The 23,836-nt window shown below is 40.5% G+C and overlaps 1 protein-coding gene across 4 annotated transcripts in view; it reads right to left on the bottom strand.

The window, feature by feature from the left end:
* Nucleotides 1–23,836, bottom strand: part of TNS2 (tensin 2) — a 1,145,004-nt gene that overhangs the window by 147,203 nt on the left and 973,965 nt on the right. For 3 of the 4 annotated variants that reach the window (XM_044083852.1, XM_044083850.1, XM_044083853.1), the window contains 5 exons: nt 21,322–21,405; nt 20,776–20,888; nt 18,285–18,345; nt 3,334–3,409; nt 81–210 (listed from right to left, as the gene is read on the bottom strand). In XM_044083852.1, coding sequence (XP_043939787.1) covers nt 81–210; nt 3,334–3,409; nt 18,285–18,345; nt 20,776–20,888; nt 21,322–21,405 — 464 coding nt within the window. The remainder of the gene's footprint in view (nt 1–80; nt 211–3,333; nt 3,410–18,284; nt 18,346–20,775; nt 20,889–21,321; nt 21,406–23,836) is intronic. The other variant, XM_044083851.1, reaches the window with a different exon arrangement.

Raw genomic sequence — 23,836 nt, 5'->3', positions numbered from 1 at the left:
TATTTATCATGCAATTTTCAATAACTACTGATTAATTAATTCTCTACAATCAGCAGCCATGCATAAGATGCCTGGCCTACCCTTACAGGCTTCATCCAGTTCATCCTTCCCAAACCACAGATGGGTTTCATGGATTGTGCAGGTATGAAACTGAAGTCGGAAAACTACATCTCGTTCTGGGCACTGGTATTTCTTATGATAACACTTCACCTGAGAGAAAAAGAAAGGAAAATTAACCATAATAAAACACTGCTAGTCATCATAGGTATCCCTTTTAATAATGGAAAATACTTTTATTAGACAAATACATATCATGTACTTTACACTCTTAATAAATATTAACTTCCAGCCTGATAAGCAACCTTTATTACTTTTAACTTAGATTAGCGCAGCACACCTGAGAATCTGTGATTGCTTTAATAAGATACTCATTACGAACTGTATTCATTTCAAGACTTAAATAAAATTATTTTTTCTTCTGGAATAATGAATATTACAGACACGTATATATCTGTTATACTGTAAATAACAAAGTGCCAGTTTAGTCTCCCTTTATTTGTTTGATTTGTTGTTTAGGGTAGAGTATTGATCAACTCAGGTTCCTTTTAGGCCAACCCATTGTTACAACAGAATAACAAAGTATGCAGTAAGGACATGTAAAATTAGAAGGATTTGTTAACCAATTCTCTTTCCTGGTCAACATCTAAAGAAAACATCAACACCTTACATTTTTTCGGCAGAGCTTCTAGGAAAGTGTTCTCAACAGCTTTGAAAAGTCATACGTGCTGGACTACTCACTGGCACTGCTTCTACTCCTGTAAAATGGCTTCTCTCATCCCTGGCTCATGGCATTATGGCTTCCTGACTGTGAAAGTAGCGTATGTCACTATAGAAAACATCAGTGCTGGATACTGACTACAGATTACTGACTTGTCTGTATTCTTACACACACTCTGAAAAGTCTTGTGTGACTGTTTATTGGCCTTCATAAAAATCTATCTTCGGAGGGATCAACATACTGGAAAGTGTTTTTGTCACTTGTAGTTAAAGAAGTAAATAAAAAGCAAATAAAAGCATTTATTCTGGTCTGTCCTATGCATTCGTTATCTGAGAGAGTAAAATACTAGACATTTTTTGCTGTCATTTGCAGTTATGAAGGCAGTCTCACAGCCACCGTAATACAAAAAAACTAATTTGATGTGCAGGAGTGTGGGATGTCTGCTTCAGAGTAATCAACTAGACAAATCTTCATGCCTAGAATGCCCAACTACGCTGAAAGCTTTGTGAAAGAATTTTTGTTAGCAAACCAGAAGATTTCCCTGTACATAAGGGCATGACCTGGTATTTTGCTGGTATGTCAGATGACTGTTGAGGAACTCGAAAGACATGCCACTGAAGACAAGCAGTGCCATCAGCTTGAGGGAAATAATTTTCTAACTTCCTTCCAAGCAAGCTACTATTAGGCCAAACAGGACACACTATCTGAATAAGAAAGCATCCAAGGTCAAGATCCATTTTGGGTGTGGGAAGTGGAAGGACTTACCATCTAAATATTGTACTGAAGGTCCATCATCAGAAACCTACATAATCAAGTGAAGAGCAAGGGCTGAAAGTTGTGCAAGGGGCTATAAAGGAAGAGCCTAATGAAAGGAAAAAGTGGCTTATCAGGATAAATGACAAAATTAAGAAGTGCTGAAGGAAAAAAGAGAAGGCATACAACAAGTGACAGTGGAAAAGGTACCAACTTAAATGAGTGCATAAGGAGCTGATGCAGACAGTGACTGGGCAGTAAGGAGACCTGATGTCAGATTAAGCAAATACACAGACAAAAGGAAGGTACAAATTACAGATTAGGCATGAGGGCATTTTACGTGGATGACAGAAATATGCTTTCATGGTGGGCAGTGGTATGCTATACCATAGTAGCTTTTAAAATTAGACAGGAGAAGCAGACTGACAAATGTGGACTTTTTGGATCTTTACAAAGCCCGTGGTTACACAAGCAGAATATTTAAAAGTTTGATATTAATAGCATTACAATAGTATCATGGTAGATAACAGAAAGAGGCAACTACCTAACCTACAGACTGTGTAAGACAGTACTCATAGTTATGAAGGCTACAGGGGGTGGAATTGCATTCCACCGATTTGTTGGAATACCTGGCAGAGGCAGGGTTGCTTGTCATTCCAACTTTGTCACTGCAAAAATGCAAGGATTTACTATAATTACAGAATAAGCGTGAAGGAATATAATTATTCTGTGTTAAGGACACTATCGCACTGTTGCAGGAAATTTGTCTGCCAAGGATAAAAACTGCCAGACTCCAAAAGGAAACATCCACAGCTATAAGAACTCTTCATGTAAAGAAAACAGCCTCATTCAACTGCAGCAACAGCACTATCAAAATGGAATGAATATGAGTTTGTTATTTTGAAATAGCCCTTCATCCTGAAGACTTAGGAAGAAGCAGCAGCTGTACAAGGAATGAGTGACCACCGAAGACGGACATGTGACAAATACATACTGACCCTGCTGAGCAGCATTGGGGTGGGGGTGGGGGGTGCTCCTGAGTGCGACACTTTTTGGATGAGATGTTATACCAGGGTCCTGTCTGAGTTACTGGTAGCTTATAGATGTAAAAGCTCCCACAGCACATATGAAAAAGATTAGGAGAGGTTCCCTGGTGCCTCGGACAAATTTCCCCTAGTAAGTATGAATACCACATTGGGATTCCCCCATAAAGAGAACATTAGCCTAATGGGATTAACCAAGTCATTAAAGTGTAAATAAAAATAGACAAAAACACATGAAAATATAAACGGTAGGCCTGGCAGAGGAGCAGGCACTTTTACCCATCCTGTCCAAGGTCCTAAACCCCTTATTTTGTGTAGGGGACAACACAGTGGCCATTCAAAGGACAGGGGAGTGCTTGTAATTTGAAGAAGAGAGTTCTTTGTCAAAAAGGATATAGGAACTAGTGTGGGCTATAAGACTACAAACAAATAAAAAAGGGAACATGTAGTGCATTTAGGTTACAGACTGTGTAAAAAAAAAAAAAAATACGGCCGGGTACACAACTTTGTCACTCAAGGGGCAATGTATTGTACCTAAAATCACAGCTACAATGAAATGGGTGTAGCTGAAGGTGTTAAATAAAATGTATGCAATCAATGGGTGCAAATGGACATAAGTGCAACGTACTGCCTTGGCTTGCATGATCTCATGCAACATGGCTGTTTACACTTACCCAGCACTTGTCACTTTAAGTCCAGTACCATTCATTCAAAACTTGCTTTACAGTAAGCTACCAGACAAAAGAGATATGGACTCACCATTATATCACCTTTTAACAACAATGCAGGCTCCACTGTGATGACCAGTTTTCTGCCAGAAGATCCCAGGGTGTTGCTGTTCAAAAGAAAATGCAATGTCTTTATTTAGTTTTTCATCCCAGTGACAACTATAGAAAGAGTTCCTGGCCAAAACCATAAAAACATAAACAAATCACAGTTCTGAAACAGCATTTAATGGAGCATTAGTCATTTGGGAGCAGTGAAAACAATCTTTAGAATAGCAGAGGAAGCATTCATATGGGCAAATTTTATCCTCTGCATACTATACTCTGAATGTTAGTATGAATGATTCTATGGACAATGAGCTGAATCAAGTTCCCTTGAATAGCCAGGCAGATGGAAATTACACTAAATGCTTTTAACAGAGTTTTAAAACTTGACCAGTTTCCAAAATAGTTGTTCTTGGTGTAATCCTCAGTGTTTCAGATTCAGTATTCAGGAATAGTATACCTTACTTAAGTAACTTTTTTTAATCTTCCTTAACTCTTGTTTTCAGCCATTCATCAAACTCATTACACCTCTGCAATCTTCATCAGTATAATAATGTGCCCCTTTTGCTATGGCATAGTGAGATACAGCAAATCTTTTCAACTATGACTGCAGTGTTTATTACAGCTGGCACTGGTCTTGGCTGGTTCCCATATGTAGTACCTTTATATATATATATATATATATATATATATATATATATATATATATATATATATATATATATGAACCAGGAGAGCAGGACTGATGGTCATCTACATCCTGCTAGCTCTGCTATTCCTCTTAAGCACTGTACTCACTGAGACTCACAAGCACCATCTGCCACAAAGATAATGAGCAGCTACTCAACCCTATCCTTCTTTGCTACCTTCTCATGACTGCCAGTAGTAAGGAAAGGGTAAGGTGAAAGGGGCAATCACTGCATGCACTGTCTTGGAGAGGGTACAATTTACTCTAAATAAATATAAAAATATTTTGCATAAATATCTTTTTTCCTCATTAAGTGAGCAGGAGAAACCACAAAAAACAACCCATATGGACATCTGAGACTCCAGCTATTTCCCACCCCCTTTCCAGATCACTACCTGCTTATGATGATTTTTGGCTTCTTCCAATTGGACAGGCAGGAGGAAACATTTTCCATTTTTTTGTAAATCAGTCTAACATACTATTTCTTTTAAATTATTGGTTGGTCTTCAATACTGCCATGCTTCCCACATTTGTAACTCACTCCTTAACCCCGTTGGACCGGTCGACTTTTATCTTCTCCCCCAAGTCACACTTGTCAGTGAAGCTTAGATAGAGTAGAACGACGGAAGCATATTTTCTTGATATTGTACCACTCAATCTCAGAAGGGCAAACAGTTTACATTTTTTTAAAATATCAGTCAATACTACTTACAGTGCCCAGATACCACCACTGTTTACTACTGCACTCCCCCACAGAGGACACGTCTGACTGATGGATAGATAAACTCTGACGTGTCTTAATACTTAAAAGTAAGTAGGTCCTGCAAAGTCTAGTGGAGTAAACAGGGAATCAGATAGCTTATATGTTGGGCTAGTACTAATTATTATTTTATTTATGTATTTATTTATTTATTTTTGTAGTAGTAGTAATAGACACAGCAGTACTGGTCTCGTCTCACAGAATTATATTATTATAAACTTCAGCAACTTTGTGCCTGGTCAGCACTGGCACCAGCTGAATGACGTTCTTCCAAAAGGTGTCATGCTGTGTGCGTCAGGCACAGTGAACCCATACTTGTCACCACTGTACCTCTAAACTGACTGCAACAGCAGAACAGGAAAACTGACATCCTCTTATATTTGTGTTGTGAGCTAGTGTGTATGTCTGATTCTGCGGTAAATCACTGAAGATCAGCAGTTAATCAGCAATGCGACTGACATTAAAGTTTCATACTTCAGTTATTACAGACTGCAGTCTGACAGATGGCCTCTGATTCTCTCCAGTAAGTGAGGATTATTAGTTCCTAGGTAGGTACTAGGCTATCTGCCCAAAGGCATTTATAAGCCTAGTTGTAATGTGTTGGCTTTCGCCGCCCCCTTAGATTAGTTCCCTGTGCCTCTGTCCAGCAGAGCCATTGAAGTGATCCCTGGGGTAAACCTTCTGTTTCCCATCCACTCGTCAAGGTTTCTCTTGAAGACGGTTAGTGAGGAGCTCTGTCTAATGTCGATTGGAATCTTGTTCCAGAGCATGGGAAGTCTCTGGGACAGGAATCTATCCCCCCAGCACATCCTATTTACTGTTCTGGTGAGATTTAGATCCCTGGAGCATGTGGCTCAAGGGGATATGGTTTTCTTTACGTGGAGCATTTTCATCAATTCTGGGTTGGACATGGCCTTGTATGTCAGGCAGAGATCACCTCTGAGTAAGCGGTATGCAACCGAGTACAGCTGGAGTTTCTTCAGTCGAGCTGCATAGGGCATCTGCTTGAGACCAGTGATCCTCCTGGTGAGGAACTTCTGTGGTCTTTCCAGTTGTTGCAGGTCTCTTGTAAGGTACATCCTAAATGGGGCACTGTACTCTATGATGGGTCTGATGACTGATGCGTAGAGGGGCTCAATGACCTCTTTCGATCTGGATGCAAACCCTTTTGTGATTAGGTGGGCCACATAGAAGGATTTTCTAACCACTTTGGCAATGTGATTATCAAAGGAGAGGCTACTATCTACTTGGGTCCCCAGATCCCTTATTACGTCTTCCGTATTTAGGGGGCTACCACCTATGTGGTAGTTTGTGGGTACTTTGTTTTTTCCAAAGGGGATGACTATGCACTTTTTGGCATTTAGCTTGAGACCATGGTTTTGACACCAGATATCTGTCTCAGTGAGACCCTTTTGGAGGATGTCTGTGTCAGCCGGAGAGTCAATTATAGCCCCTAGTTTGCAGTTGTCTGCTAACTTGGTGAGCCATAGTCCTCCTGTGCTTGCCTGTACCTCTGAGAAGTATATGCCGAACAGGAGGGGTCCCAGGACTGAGCCCTAAAGAACGCCACTTGTAACAGGTTTAGAGTCAGACCTAGCTCCTGCAACTCTTACCATGTGGGTTCTGTCTGTGAGCCAGTTGGCAACCCATCTCATGACGTAGGGGTTTATGTTCAGGCTGGTGAGCTTGTCTATAATACTTGAGTGGAGAATAGTGTCAAAGGCATTTGTGAGGTCTAGGTAGGCTGTGTGGACAACCTTTCCCTTGTCTATCGCCTTGGTAACTGTCTCAAAGAAGTCCACCAGGTTTAGGAGGCATGATCTGCCCTTAACAAAGCCGAACTGGGTTGGGTCCAGTGTTTGAAGGTTTCCAATGTCTCTGTTAATGAGATTCATGATGATGTGCTCCATAGCTTTGCAGACCAAGCTAGTCAGGCTTATAGGGCGATATTTCCTGGGGTCCGTTGTGGCTCCACTTTTGTGGAGCGGAATAACCGTTGCTGTGCACCACTCTGTGGGCACGTAGCCTGTGAAGAGGCTGAGTTTAAACAGTGTGCTTAGGTAAGGGGTTAGTTCATCTTTGAGCTTGTGTAGGACGCAGCCTGGGACACTGTCCAGTCCCATTGATGCTGTGTTTTTGGCTTTGGAAAGGGCTGTTTTAACTGGAGTGTCTGTGATTTCAGGGGCAGTACATTCTTCTGGTATAGTTATGGGCCCTTTTGGGGGTGAGAGGGGGGGTGAAGTTTTCACTGAGCCTGTCTGCCAGGATGTTGGCTATATCAGTCGGTTCAGTGTATTTTGTCCCATTCTGCACTAACTCCGAGCAGATCTGAGAATTGCCACTTGACATATCTAAAGAATGCCTTGTGGTTATCTTTGGAGTCCATGGCAATTTTTCTTTCAAAGCCAGCCTTGGATGATTTTATGAGGGAACGTAGTTTCTTGCTGATACTGATCAGGGATGTCTTCCCTTCTTGGGATTTTACTCTTTTCTGTACTAGTTTCCTCCTCCTATTGTATAGCTTGTTTATGGCAGGGGGACACCAGACTGGTTTCCTTTTCTTGGAGGAAGGAGTCATGGTTTTGTTTGGGATAGCATGATCCATGCATTCTTGTAGGTGCCCATAGAGTGCATTTGTGAAGGATTTTGCAGCTTGGACAGCATTATCCTTTAGCATGGGGGCTTTGAAACTTCCCACCTCGGTCTTAAGTAACGTGAAGTTTGCTTTTGAAAAGTTTTTCACGGTGGTTTCTTTGATCGGGGGTGGTGGCAGAATGTGGATATCCAGAGTGATTCATTTATGCTCAGATCTAACCAGCAAGGGGGTTACCTCCGGTGTAGAACACCTGTCGCCCATGTTGGTGATGACCAGGTCCAATATGTTGTCACTTCTGGTGGGGGTGTTAACCAGTTGATCCAGGGCATTTGAGTTTATAAATTCTAGGAAATGTGGGCCAGGGGGTTCGTACTTGAGTAGTTCTCCCAGTTAATGTTTGGATAATTGAAATCACCCAATATCAGGGTGTTTGTCAGGACCTTTATGTTTCCCAGTGTTTCCAGGAATGTTGAGTGGGGGTCCTGGGACATGGTGGGTGATCTGTAGCGAGCTATAATTTGAATAGCAGTTTTGCCCGTTGTTAGTTGCATGTGGATGATCTCTGAAGCATCGTGCTGTGCCACTAACCTGGAGGTGTGGGTATCCTTGATGAATATGGATACTCCCCCACTTTTTGTATTTCGGTCTGGGTTTTGTGGCCGAAATGTATGGTATGAGTTGTAGCCTGGTAGTGCTGGGGTGCTCTCTGGAGCCTTAAACCAGGTTTCTGTTACTGCACATATATCGATTTTCTCCATACTGAGGAGTGCCTCGAGTGCGTGCATTTTGAGGTTTAGACTTCTGGCATTGAGCAGCATTACCCTCAGTTTTTTTGTTACTTGTGCTATTTACGGCAGTGGGTTTGTTTTTTGAGCCTTGCCTAAAAAAGGCACTATGGGGGTGGCAAGAGCCTTAGCCAGTATTCGAAAGCCTAAGGGTGACAGGTGCAAGCCATCTCTAGCAAAGCAGCGTGGCTTGTCGAGCATGTCATCCCAGGCTGACAGACACTGGATCCCCTTTGAGTGACACCAGAAGCTTAGCATTAATCAGTCAATAATGCCACTGAAGTGTCATTCTTCCTTGCTGTCAGAATGCCAGTGACTCAATGTCCCTGTTTTTCTCTCACATTTTTGTGCTGTACTGTGACTGTCCTTCATTACATCACTGGGAATTTGTCAGTAATGCCAGACAAAGTAGAGTTTCATACTTCTTACTGTAGAATGCCACTGTGATGTCTTTGATTTAGATTTTCACGTTATTTTTTATTTTTTGCCCTGGACTGTCCATACTAAAATGTTTGGTTTACACTGAGGCTTACAGTTAATCAATAAATAACAGCAGACATTGCAATTTCATACTTCCTATTGTTCTGAAAATATCCTGACTGATTTTGCCTCATTTTTGTCCTGTCCCTCATAAAAGTTTGCATTTTTTTCCTATTGTAGCTCCCAACCTTCCATTTCATCTCCACAATGTGAATTACTACCTCTCATAATGTGGAACAAATGGCAAAAAATGTGAAACAGTTGACTTAGACTTAGTAACAGTCAATAATGCCAGCTATTAGAGTTTCACATTTCATATTTTGATTTGTGCTGAAAACATCCTTGCTGATCTGGCATCATATTTTTGCACTGTCCTTGGTAAAGTTTATTTTCATCTATACCAGTGAGGATTACAGTCAGTCAATAACACCAAACAGTGGAGTTTCAAGTTTCGTATGTCTTATTGTTCTTAAAAGGCATGTCATAGTCAATAATGACAGACATGTGAGTTTCAGATTTCATAGCCTTCAGAACACTAAACAATGATACACCATATGAGTTTCAGACTTCATAGCCTTCCGAAAATGCTTACTAATGCAAATTGCATTATTTGTAGGTTTATAGGTTCATAGGTAAGTAGTGGGCCATCTGCCCTTGTGGGTCATTTTAAACCTAGCTAATTTCCTTTTTTTGCTCAGAATAATTATTCCCATTTGGTTACAGATTGGCCTTACCCATCCCCATGTTCAAGAATTATATATACCACCCCTAATAAAATTAACTGAGATCACACCATAGTTAATTTGAGAGGGCCCATGCATGGAATAAAGCATTTAGGAGCTGCATCTCTCCTTTAGTAGTACAGGGGGCAGTCCAGGGGTAAATTTTCTGTTTCCCATCCACAGATTTAAGTTGTGCTTGAAAATGGACAGGAATGAATTTTGTTTTATGTGATGGGCAGTCTGTTTCACAGCAGCGGTATCCTCTGCAAAACATACCTGCCTCTCCAAACTGTTCTGTTCATGTTGCAGAAGAGGATTAGATCCCTAGACAGATTATTTTGATAATATTTGCTGATGTGCAGTAATTCCATCAGTAATGGGCAAGGATAGCTTCTATGCCAGACACAGGTCACCTCTTAGCAGTCTGTAGGACACCGAGTAAAGTGACAGAACTTTGAGTCAGTCCGTTTAAGACATGTTATTTAGACCTTCTATCCGTTTAGTAAGGTGTCTCTCTGGGTGTTCCAGTTATTGCATGTGTCTAGACAATATTGCAATTTAACAGTCATTCTAGCAACTTTCATTGTATACAAGAGAAATATTTAAAATCTGTTCCTGATATTGGGACTTTGTTTTGGATTCTTGAACTGAGAAATTGTGATGGGCATTGCAATCAGCAAGCTGAGATACATTTCCGAGCCATTATTTTTGCACTGCGTGGTTCTGACAGCAGTGAGCTGGCATACATTTCTGGGCCATTATTTATGTATATGTTCATTTACTTGATCTGAAGCAGGTATCCAATGCGTAGAATCATGCAAGCCGCTGCATCTGGGGGTCACTTGTGTGTGAGTGTGCTGTGCAGAGGACATAATTCTCAACTAGCCCAATTTGCCATATATTTGCGGTCTATTTCTTGTAAAATATGTTTTTTCTGGTAAAGTGCAGTGGTGTGCAGTCACTAAATAATGACAAACATATGAGTTTCAGACTTCATACCCTCCAGAAAAATGCTTGAAAAAACTGTTACTAGCAATTTTACAAGTATACAAGATAAATATTTAAAACTTGTTCTGGATTTTATATTTTTGTTTCTGATTCTTGAGCTAAGAGGTTGGCAGGGCATGGGGGTGCAGTGGGTTGTTCTGCATAGTTATTGCAACAGTGAGGTGAAATACATTTCTCGGTCAATATTTATGTAGCTTTTCATCCATTTGATCGCAAGCAGACATCTGACTTGTACACAGTTACAGAAGGAGCTGTAACTGATTGTCACATGTGAGTCTGTTTTATAAATACTTGGGAATGGTTGTGGTCTAAAGAAAGGAATCAATTGTAGTAAACAGCAGCATCAGAACATGAGCCATGTTCTTTAGTACAATTCTCGGTTTTATTGAGTGTTGGCAGTCTTCTTCATTCGGTTGGGAATAGACTGAATAGAAGTCTACGAGTTTAATGTTACTTTTTAATTTAACTTTGTTTTTGCAGACATGTGGATGTGAAATTCTACGTGGTGCACTACCACGGATACTGTCTGGCATTTACTGCAGTTGAGTAAGGCTAAGGCTATATGCTGATAATGATCTGTTTTCTGTAGTACAGGGTTTGATTTCTTCAACCATCATTTGTCTAGTGTGTGAGAGACAAAGTCACTTAACCAGCCAGTGCTGATGGGCTGCCAAAGAAAAGGGGTACTGGCATCCAGTGGTCAGTGTTGCACACTGCCATTTGAAACCCTGCACTCTTTACACAACTGCTAATTAGTGTTTCACTTTATCCTATTTCAGTATGAATCTGAGCACATCTCTTATAGTTTAAATTGCTTGCCAGATGCGCTTTTAGAAAATGTGAGTTTTAAGGGAATTGCTAATTGCTTCTCAGGTTAATTTTGTGCTTTTTGAAGAAACGGGTGTGAACTGCACCTAATAATGAAAATTATTAGAATTATAATAGACTTCTTTACTTCAGAAAAAATGTTTATTAATTCACATTCTGTTTATTCTGTAATTAAAGCAAAAGGTGCTTCAACAACGTATTAGTTTAAGGGTGTGCACACACAACAAAGCATTAGTTTATGGGTGTACACACTTATGCAACCAGCGTATTATACGTTTTTTATTTTTTATAGTGTTTCCCCTAACACATTTGTTTGTTTTTCAATTGAATTGTACAGGTTATAGGTCACATTAAAGGTGGGAAAAGTTTTGAAATGATTTATTGTGGTCTCATTTTTTTATATCACAAAAACCTGGCATTTTAACAGGGGTGTGTAAACTTTTTATATCCGCTGTATATAATGCAGAAAGATCACTACTACTGCCCTCTTGTTTGCCATTTCCTGCCTTGCCTTTACCAGAATTCCTCCTTTATTACAGTCCTGCCCTGCATTGATTCCTCTCTGCTCTAGGACTTCATTCCTGCTACTGCCCTGATCAGACATATAGCCATCTATCTATAAGCAACATCTTTTGTTATGCACACTTCCTTTCTTCCCACTCAGATATGCATTCAGTTAGTTTGTCTTAGTTCTTTCTCTGGTATGTTCAGCCTTATTTTGTGATTATGATCATTACATTTTCTTGCACAGTATCAGTCTTATCCTGTTTTACAACCCATGCTTCCTGAATCCTTCCTGCTTTCCCTGGACTTCCCCAACACTGCCCTCTGCTGTTCTACTTGATGTACTTCTGCTAACAATACTCTGCCTTACACAGGCTCTCCACCGTCCTTGCACTGCAGCACTTATATTCTGTATTCCTCAAACCTACCTTACTTCCACTTCAAGTAGGATCATCCTCTTACCAACTCTGTGACATACTCTTCCTCCCACTTCCTTCATCCATCTTGCAGCCTTGCAGCTCCTATCACCCCCCCATCATTTTTTTTCTCAAGTCCATACCAGTTTCCTGCCTCAGTGACTCTTCTGTTTCCCATGTCTCTCTATGGTTGTGTCATGTAGCAGAAAGTACAGTTGTGTACACTTACCATAAATGTAGATGTTCGAGTGTATTCACTGTTGCAGTCATTACATTTGGGTAATCTGCTGGCAGGTTGCCCTCAGTCGGCCTGAATAACTAAATCTTGGGTCCTGCGTCAGTTGCTGTCTCCTCTTCCATGACGTCAGGGGTATAAAACATGCAGCCAACACCATTTTATTCAGTTTTTCTTGCCCCAGATGTCAGGTGCCCCCCAAATGGGGAGCAAATATATATAAACAGTAAATATATATAAATGCACTTTTAGAAACAAACTTTAGCTTCATCTAAAAGCAAATACACCACAAAGGCTTTTGTGTATAGTGAAGGAAAGAAAAGGTATAGAAAGGGGGATGGTGGGTGGGTAACCCGGACTGCAACAGTGAATACACTCAAACATATACATTTATGGTAAGTGTACACAACTGTACTATGTTCTTCATGTTTCACTGTTGCAGTCATTACATTTGGGTAGAATCCCAAAGCTATGGATGGGAGGATAGAACTAAACAGCATTAGGAGTGGCTATAAGGCCCTGCAGAACTGCAGTGGCAAAGCCTGCCCTGGATTTGGAGAAGAAAGGCAAATTATAATGCTTTGTGAAGGTATGAACAGAGCTCCATGTAGCAGCTTCTAGAATGTCTTTGGTTGGAACTCCTCTGAGAAAAGCTGCTGAAGTAGAGGCAGCCCTGGTGGAATGTGATTTGATCCCCTTGGGCACATGTTTCCCATGGTGCAAGTAGCAGAAATGAATGCAGTGGCTTAGCCACTTAGAAATGGTCTGCTTTGATATAGCCTTTCCCTCTGACCCTGCAGCAAATGCTACCAGTAGTTGCTCACACTTTCTTAGAGATTTGGTCCTGTTTAAGTAGAATCTTAGTTGTCTGTGTACATCCAATGAATGCAGAATCCGCTCCCCCTTGTTCTGCGAATTTGGGTAAAATGTTGGCAGGTGAATGGTCTGGTTAAGAGCCACACTGGATACCACCTTAGGCATAAAAGAAGGATTGGTCCTGAGGGACACCCTGTCCGGGTAAAATATAATAAAAGGCTCCACTGCCACGAGTGCCTGTAGTTCTGAAACCTTTCTTGCTGAAGTGACTGACAAGAGAAAAGCTGTTTTCCAAGATAGAAATTTTATATCCGCAGCAGCTGCTGGTTCAAAAGGAGGCAGGGTGAGTTTTTCCAGCACAAAACTGAGGTCCCATGCAGGAGTTGGTGATGATCTGGGAGGCCTTAAAATTTTGGCCCCTCTAAGATACTGTTTAAGCAGAGGATGAGAAAAGAGGGGAGGCCCTGTGTTGTAATGAGTCGAGATGGCAGAGGCATGGATTTTATTGAAGAAAAACATAGGCCCTTGTCAAGCATTTCAGTCAAATATTGTAAAATCTGAGGAATATTGGGCTTTGCTGTGTCTGTTTCCTTGTGCTTGGTTCCAAGCACAGAATCTCTTCCATTTATCAGCATAAGATTTTCTAGTACTAGGCCTTCTGGCTTCCAAAATGACATCCGTCACAGATTTACTGAGAGGTGGTGTTTGAATAATTAGTTGATCAGCCATGCTGCAAGATTCAGAGTTTGGAGCTGAGTGTGCAGAATTTGATAGTTCTGCTGAGACAGTAGATGAGGTATTTCAGGCAAGTACCATGGAGGAAGCTGAGACATTTTCCTTAGAAGTGGGTACCAGTGCTGGCAAGGCCAGTCCGGAGCAACTAGGACCATTTTTGTTTTTTCCGGTCTGACTTTCAGTAAGACCTTGGAGAGAAGAGGCAGAGGGGGAAAGGCATAGACTGATAGGTTTTTCCAGCTGAAGGACAGGGCATCCACTTTCCATGCTTTTTTGTGATGAGTTCTTGTGCAGAATTTGTCCAACTGATAATTTTGGGGAGAGGCAAATAGATCTATGTCTGGGCTCCCCCATTTCTGTGTTAACATGCTGAAGATTTGTGGATCCAGTTTCCATTCGTGCGGGTCCATAAGATTTCTGCTTAGGTCTTCTGCCAGAGTATTTTGCTTTCCTGACAGGAATTGAGCTTGAAGATGTATTTGGTAAGTCAAGGCTGTGTTCCACAAGGCCATGGCTAGTCTGCAAAGGGGGTAGGAATGTGTACCCCCCCCTGCTTGTTTATGTACCACATAACTGTGGTGTTGTCCATCTTTATCAGTAGTTGTCCTGGATGAAGTTAAGTCCTTGAAGGCTGTCAGAGCATTCTGAACAGCTAGCATCTCTTTTTGGTTGATATGCAGATGCATTTGGTTTGGGCTCCATTTGCCCTGAATGCATCTCCCTGCCAGGTGGGCCCCCCCCCAAGCATAGTCTGATGCGTCTGTAGTTAGGGTTTGGGTGGCAGGGGGTAGAGTGAATGACAGTCCCTTGTTTTGGTGACATGTCTCTGCCCACCAAAGAAACTCCTGTTGTAGGCAAGGAATGAGAGGAATCATTGTTTCCAGACTGTGACAATGTTGAATCCATAAACTTTTTAGGTACCATTGAAGTTTCCTCATATGCAGTATCGCATATGGAATTAGTAGAAAGCAGGATGCCATGAGCCTGCAGAATTTGTCTTGCAGATAACTGGGTTTTTGTTGCCATTTGTTTGAAGTATGTTGCCAGTTGCCTTTGTCTGGCGTGAGGTAAGCCATCTGGGCAGTTGTATTCAAGCTTGCACACAGGAATGTAATTATTTGAGAGGGTACCAGTTGGGATTTCTTTTCGTTTACTGTGTACCCTAGGCATGTTAGAAGCCTTTTTACAAACCCCAGATGTTGAAGAATAGTGTCCTTATCCTCTGCTTCAATGAGACAGTCATCCAGATAAGGATAAATTTGTATGCTTCTTTGTCTGCAGAATGCAATTACTGGTGCCAGGCACTTTGTAAAGACCCTGGGTGCAGTAGATAAGCCAAAGGGCAGTGCAGAGAATTGGTAATGCAAAAAACCTGCTTTGAAACGGAGGTATCTTCTGCATGATTCCCTTATTGGGATATGCAAGTATGCCTCTTTTAAGTCTAGAGTTGCTAACCAAGCATTCCTGCCTAGCATAGGCAGTAGTTGTTGTAAAGTCAGCATTTTGAATTTTGGAATGTCCAGGAACATGCTCAAAATTGATAAGTCCAGTATTGGATGCCATGAATTGTCTTTTCTTGGTACCAAGAAAAGTCTTGAATAAAAACCTTGTCCTTTTTCCTTTTCTGGTACCGGTTGAATAGCCCCCATATCCATGAGGGACATGACTTGTTTCTGGGCCTCTACCCACTGGTTTTGTGGCAGATCCGGTCATCCGTCTGGAACTGGCAAAGTATGGAAATGAAATCTGTACCCCTGGGATAATATGTTTAATACCCACTTGTCCTGGGTAATTAACTGCCAATTTTGAGCATGAAGTGCTAGTCCCCCCCCCAAGGGGGCTGCCAAAAGATAAGTGCTTGGTGATGGTAGAGGAAAGTCATTGAGACTGCTTACTGTAGGGTTGTGCTTTGTTTCTTCCAGATTTGGAGGTGGAGGTATCCCATTGCTTTGACCTGTACGATCCCTGTGATTGGTATCTGGAGCCTTTTGAGTGCCTGGATTTGTCTTGAGTGGCTCTGTTGGACACAGGAAAGGACCAATTTTTAGTAGGCCAATGTCTACTGAACCTGGGTGGCTGCACTTGCAAGAAATCTTTTACTGTTTGCATAGATTTAGCTTTGTCTTCCATTTTCTTTAAAACCTCTTCTGCCTTATTACCAAACAGCATATCATGCTGCAAAGGTGCATCCAACAATTTAGCTTTAACATGATTAGGCAGATTTTGCTCCTTGAGCCAGGCATGCCTTCTAATCACAGATCCAGTAACGGCGGCAGTACAAGAGGCCTCCAAGGAATCAAAACCACATTGCAAAGTATGCTTAACAACCTGTTCTGCTGAATGCAATAATTCCTGTAACTCTTTATTTTCCACACAATCAGAAATCAACATGATTTTCTGTTTCAGTAAGCCCATAAAATGCTGTTGATATTTAAGCATATGAAACTGGCAGTATAAGGCCCTGATTTGCCAAGGTTGCAGATGTATAAACCTTCTTTCCCCATCTATCCAGTACCCTGAATCTCTATCAGAGGGGGTAGGATTTTTGGCTGTAGAGGCCTTTACACCCTTGGGACCCTGAGAAATAGTCTCAGGATCAGCTGCAGGATGTTTGAATAGAAATTTGTGGGAGTCAGGAACCCTGTAATATTTGTCTGGCTTACTAGGAGCCGGAGGCAGGGAATCGGGAGCCATGCTTGATTCCGAAAACACATCATCAACAATGTCTAATACAAGAGGCATTGCCAAAGGCCTATGCTGAGGAAGAAGGAAATCCCTAAGCCTCTTGTTTGATTCAGAGAAGTCCTGACTCTCCCAGTGAAAATGTTCCCTTAAAGTATGCAAAGTCTCTCCAAAAGAGTAATCCTCAGGAGGAGATGCAGATGGGATGGATTCCTCTGCATCAGAATCCTCATAGGGTGGAATAGAAAATTCCTGATCAGAAGAGGAACAGAAAAAATAGAAACCTGATCTGAGGATTCATAATCAGTGCCTTGCCTAGGCCTCTTAACGGGGGGGTTGGGAACCCCTGAACAATTTAATTAAATCCTCAGCCATTTTGATCTTCTGTTTTTTAGGCACAGGGGCCTGAGCATGTGGCGATGCATCATTTTTTTAGACATAGAAGATGTTTTTGATCTTGTTTTTGTTGCTGCCATTGGTTTAATATAAAAATGTTGAGGCCTGAAAACACCCTCAGAAGCCAGTGCCTGCTCAGCGGCTCCAGACCCATCCAAGGGAGAGACATCCACGGGTTCAATACTCTGAAAATCTTGCAGCATACCGGACTCCAAATGGGTCTCCGTAGAGGCCTGCGACTCAAAAGTAGCGGGTATCAGGGGCTGCAAAAGCGCCTCACTGAGTACCAGCAACTGGCTTAGGAGAAGCTTCGTTGTCGGTTTTGGACCTCGACAGTCTGTCTCTGTCTTTTTCTTTGCTTTTTTGTGAACTCCGGTAGTCGGACTGCTAACCGATGACATTTCAGGATAATTAAATCTTGAAACAAAATATTTAGAAGCAAAAATATACAGACGCTTAATAGCGCGTTGGTTAAATCTAGCACAAAACTGACAACAAGGCACATAGTGATCAGGGCCTAGGCAAGGAATATAGTACAAATGAAAATCCTTATGAGGTATTTGCTTCCCACAAGTAATGTAATTATTAACTTTTACTGACATCGGTAAGGAGCAAGAAAAGGTTTCCCCAATGGGGTACTTAGCTTTAGTTTGAAGACTTCGGTTCTGAAACTCGAATATGAAAATTTCAGTAGTCGGCCGACCGGCACTTGAGAACTGCTTCTGCTTCGGGCACCGTGCGGCAAGAAAGACTGAATAAAATGGCATCGGCTGCATGTTTTCTACCCCTGACGACCTGACGTCATGGAAGAGGAGACAGCAACCGACGCAGGACCCAAGACTTTGTTATTCAGGCCGACTGAGGGCAACCTACCAGCAAATTACCCAAATGTAATGACTGCAACAGTGAAATACGAAGAACATCAATGACATGCTTTTCATACCACTAACCTGTGCATCCTCTCATATTCCTGTATGATTCAGTTTTGTCTTCTAGACTTAAGACTAAACTGAAGGCAAAAAGACTATTAATCCGCCTCCGAGTTCTATGCAGCGTGAGATTGAGACATACAAAGAAAGTAATATTTCATGGGGTGGGATTCAGTGTACAACATACACAAACAAGACTAACACAGCAATTATGCATTGTTCTTACTTAGCAAATAGCATATACGTCACATCTGTGTTGACAAAAATATACAAACTAAAAATGCAGTATTCAAGTATCGTGCACATGCTGTTATTTACTATCCACAAATTAAACGGGTAGCAAATAAAAAAAAGACTCACTAGATTCCTGAGGTGTAGACCAACTGCATTGACTGATAAATCTTCAGGAATGGGCGGTAGCCTGTAAAAGACCATGCAACAAACATGTCAAGACACCATTTTAAACACTAGTATCAATGGTGAACATTAGATTATGTTCAGGTAAAAAAAAAAGTGACTAAAAACTTTTATCTTTAAAATGTGCATGTTACTCGCTGGTTAAAACGATAACTGTGTTAAAGATCACAAAATGAAACAGTAAATAGAGACCATCCTAAAGAAGACATAGTTTCTAGTGAGGTACCTCAATGTTTAATGTTGTAAGTGTGTGTTTTTAATTTCTTTATAAGTTACATTACACAGGGTACAGAAGGAAAAGTGTATGTTTCTGAATACGATAAGAAGCTCATTAGAGATAATATATAAGGGAAGTGATGGAAAGGAACTGAAGATACCTAGCGAGTTTGAACAAATTATTAACAGTATGTCTTACATTTGATACACAGCAATCCTCCTGGAAAATAAGTATTCAGGTGAAGAGTTAAAAAACGAAGAGGAATGCTGGAAAGGAAGCGGATATGTTAACGGCAAAAGAACTAAGGGCACGCAAGCAAAGCATGAAAGCAGCAAGGAGGCTGCAAAGCAGGTGGCATTGCCAGTACAAGACATCTGCCATTTCACTGTAAAAACATGTAACTGGTTGAGGTGAAAGAAGGGACTCATAGATAACAGGTGTAACGCCTTAATCCTTCTGAGTCAAGGAAGCATCCAATTCAAGTAATGCTGTGTTACCTTGAACTGCATCTGATAAACAAGTTTGGGGTACACAATTAGTCTACACCAAAACAACTGAAAATTCATATTCAATATTTAAAGCTAGACTCCCATATTTTAAACACATTTTCCCCAAGGCAAATTATCTTAAGACAAAGACAAGTTTTCAAACCACATCCAATATTAACATGGAAATTCATAACTAAGAGAATAAATACGAGAAAAGGTTTAGAAAATGAAACATCCTATTTTTAGAAGCTGAGTACAGGTAGTTTAGCAAAAGCTATGCTTCAATATATACAGAAACAAGTAATGTCTGTGCATTTTCACAGCTATTCCCCCCCCCCCACCAAACAAAAATGTAGTAGACAATTTCCTTGGAGCAAAGTACGTGACACTTACAAAATGCCAGCTGAAATGCCACCACAACCTGATTATGATCTGATAATGGCTATCACATGCAAAAAGTTATGAACAACTATAGTAAATCACCAAAATGGTGTGTTGTATAAATCTACAGCAAGGCTTCATCAACACTACAGTTCCACTTAACTCATGCACGGGTACAGCACTTTCGTATTTCCATACGAGCTTCTCAAAAGTTCATCTTGTAAAAATTCTGAAACCTTAAAATGTTAACATTAAGGCAAACTGCCAAAAATCAAGATCTAAAAATAGGCAACTATCTTGTGTAGGAGACATACCTAAAGAATGTCAAATAAATGGAGCAACAAATAATGCAAACATTTTAATGGCGTCCTGGTACCTTGGCTAAGTGCCTTCCTCTGAGGTGCCAGAACGCCATTAAAATTTTTTGTAGGGGACATACTTCTCAGTGTCTTACCTCCAGAATCAGGGACGAATGCAGCAATAATCAGGGAGAATCAAGGATTCATATTAAAATAGTAATATTATTAACCTGAGACGAAGAAGATAATGTGAAATAACATGCATTTTGTGAAGTGAAATAAGTGCACAACTGAAGCTGTTAAGTGTAATACACTACCTTACCTCACAAAATTACCAGTTTTAGACGGAAAAGAGCAAAATGTTGAGCCAAAATCAGGGACAGTTGAGAGATATGATAGAAGATGTTGTGAAAAAGAAGTTTCCAGAATCTATGGTGGTAACACATTAAAGAACTATCCAAAACGTTAATAGTATTAAAAATAAATATTAGGTTTATTCTGCCAGACTATTCACACTTGCTGTGTTGACTGGTGCATGAAATGAAATTGTTAAGTAATGAGTGTGTCAGTTTTGCCCTCTAACCAGTGCAGCCATTGGTGTGACACATAAATGCCCTTTACAAATGATGGGGCAGATCTGACAAAGTCAGGCCTTTCTAAACCAGCAAAGAAAAAGAGGAAGTTTAACTTGAATTTCAAAAGCACATGCCAACAGTGTCTGATAATAAGCACTGTTCTAATGTACTGTTCAACTATCACTGGTCAAAGCCTATAATTTATTAATCTGAACAGCTGTTAACCATTATCCATTAAACATATAGAACCAGATTCCAAAAGAGTTGCTCTCAGTTTAAGTGACCTACTTCAGTGTAAAACCTATCTATAAACAAGTTTACATCAGCGGCCAGATTCCAAATGACCTACTGTCATTGTAAGTGGTCACTTACACTGACAGCAAGTCTTTTGGAATTAGACCAATTTTTTCAGTGGCACAAAGGAGTCAAGTTCATACGCTATAGTCTGTACATGTATAACTATGAAACTTTTACCTGCATTAAATTCAAAGTTTGCAATCACTGGAATTAAGACATGGTGAAGAAACAAAGGGCTACTGTTCATTTTGATTGCTCCTGATAACAGTCCACCAAAATATGAGATATACCTAGGCGAAAGAAAAGGAAAATTAAGGACAATGCATCACTAAAAACAAAAACAAATTAAATTACTCTAAAAAACTTGAACCTAGTGCCTATCAATTTACTAGTGTTTGCTTATCATGGCGGTCGTCGTTGTAAGGGTGGGGATAATAGGTCACTGGTATGAGATAATGGAAGTACTGTTAACTAATTCCATTTGTTTTGACAGAAGAAAGTGTAATAATTTACTCTGTCCTTTACATATGCACTTAAAGACAACAATATCAGCATTAATTACAAGCTTTATTCACAAGAGATGCACCTTTGAAGAATACGGTTTGGTTTATGAGCTCTGATAAAAGATGCTGGAAAAGCTGTCAAAGTGCATGCAGCTGGCAGATATCTGCATTCACTGGTGTTCAAACTTTGTCCTTGAAGATGGCATATGTCATCACTCACCTGCTCTGAGATGGCTGGAAATATGCAGAAACTTTGTCTTCGCAGAATTTTCTCATGGCCAGTGTACTGAGAGCTTGGTCAGCCCTGCAAAATAAAACACAATCATAATGTCTGATCAAGGAATATAAAGGCTGTCTTCCTTTTTCAGAAAAAAATAAAGTTGCAATCTTATTACCAAAAAAATCAACTGGAAAAGTACTGTTTTCCCATGAAGGTAAACGAGACCCATAATAAGAACTAAGAACACACATTCTAATTGTCTGTCGTAATATCACAGCACATCATCTACTTATTCATATGTATATTAAAATTAATAATTATGCCCACAAGGGAACTTGTTTTCAGGAGTGACCCAGGATATTAGTCTAGTCTGGTTAAGTGACTGGCTCAGTGTCACACATCATTTAAGTGAAGGCTACGAGAAACACAGCCAGTGTGACAGAGTTTATTAAGTACATAGTCTGCCAGATTTCACTACCCTTCTCAGTGTTTAAGGTTCTCTCAATATAAAAACATAAACAAAATTATACTAAAAACAAGACAATGCAATGGAGCTAGGAAACAAATCATTCAGAAATAACCAGAACAATACAGAACACCATATAAGCAATTACATTCTCAAGGCTGATGGTACTGGGAAACAAACACATTGACCCAATAATGTAGTCCAGTATCCACGGTATACAGTTTTACACCTCCTAACTGTAAGATCCACTACTGGAAAACAAACAAATTGACCAAATAATGGGGTCCAGTACCCAATGTATGCAGTTTTACACCTCCTACCTGTAAGATCCACTACTGAGAAACAGCAAAAAAATTTACCCAATATGGGGTCCAGTACCCAAGGCATACAGTTTCACACCTCTTACCTGTAAGATCCACTACTGCTCCCTTGCACTAATGAATGCAGCTGCACTTACAACTCTATATGACACTGACACACACACACACACACACACACACACACACACACACACACACACACACACACACACATGCACACACACATGCTCTCTCTCTCTCTCTCTCTCTCTATATATATATATATATATGATAAAAAAAATTAATTTTTGAAACAAAGTAGCTTCACATGTTAGTGCATTCTAGTTAGATAATCTTCACTTGGGATGCCAGGGGCTGCTGTGATCATCATGAATGTTTTTATCTTTCAGTAGACTGCTCATCAGTGTGGATGCTCTCCTGAATTCAAGCACAACACGGGTGGTGAAGTATTGCTCATTGTAAATGCTTTCTGGGAGACTAGTAGCAACAAATAGCAGGACACTGAGTAAAAGATAATTATCTTGCTCCTACTCAAAAATGGAGTCCCTGACAGAAGACAAGGATTACTCTTTCGAAGTGATTGTCTGCCCTTCTTCAAATAATGCAAATAATGCTAACCTTTTTCCTGTCACAGAGATCAACCTACCCCGGGTCCATTATTCATCTCCCCTGGGGCACTATTTTCATGCAATTGCTCTCACTGTAAACCAGTTTTTCCTTATAGAGTCAATGGCAGATAGGAAGAACTGAATATGCTCCAGCCAACCCATGTTCAGTAAGTGGCTTGGACACTAGAAATACTGTCTGAGAGGAAAGGGTGTATGGGGCTGCTAGGCAGGGAAATGGTTCTCAGATGCTTTGCAGCTCCCACCTGGTAGGGCTTAGGTGGTGTGGCAGCAGGTAACGCAATGGATATACCAGCCTACAATGCAGCCACTGTGCTGCAGCGAGGAAGCAGCTTGGAATTAACACTCTTCTGGACGCTCTTATACAGAGAAACCAAGGGGGTTAAGAAACAAAACACTCCTAGTTTTAATAACAATCTCCTTCTGGTGGGTCTCACCCCTACCATATTGAAGAGTGAGCATGATGTGTGAATAAAAAGGGCAATCAGTCAAACTAATGAAGCTGACAGGCAGCAGAAAGAAGCAAAAACAAAGAAATCCCTTTCCTTACATTGCATCTAACTCCGATCAGATCCAGGCATTTGTCAATGTCATCCCTTTTAATTCCTTAAATGTTTAACATACTTCTCTTACAGTTCATTGTTGCCTCCCATGTATTTGAAACAATTTATCATACCCTTAGTTTTTAAGTGCAGCACAGGAAAAGAACAATCTGTTCAAGGTATGGAAGGGCAGTTAGGGAGGAATGCTACGACAGAATCCAAGGGAAAGAAAGAAAAACTTTGGAAGATCTGGAAGCACAACTTGGAAGGAACAGCACAGTAACCCTTTATGCTCTGAAAAATAGCAGAACACTGTTACAAGCTGGCTGTTACTGTAACTTGTACAACACAACTGGGATGTCTTGCTACAAAATATTTTTACATTTGCTATTAATAAAGTGTAACTGAGTATGTACTGTATGGCTATGGTATTCCACATTTTCCAGCATTGAGTAACATTGAACAATTGAGCCTGTCACCTGTTGCTCAACAGTGACATTTTGTCTTTTACTATAATTCACTTTGCAGAAGAATTTTAAAAGCTATATGTAGCATGTTCCA

This window comes from Protopterus annectens, chromosome 9.part0 (genome assembly GCF_019279795.1).
Source record: "Protopterus annectens isolate FY-2018-M chromosome 9.part0, PAN1.0, whole genome shotgun sequence".
NCBI classification, from domain to species: Eukaryota; Metazoa; Chordata; order Ceratodontiformes; family Protopteridae; genus Protopterus; species Protopterus annectens.
Note: the sequence above shows the minus strand (reverse complement) of the source record. Positions and strands in the feature narration are given on the sequence as shown.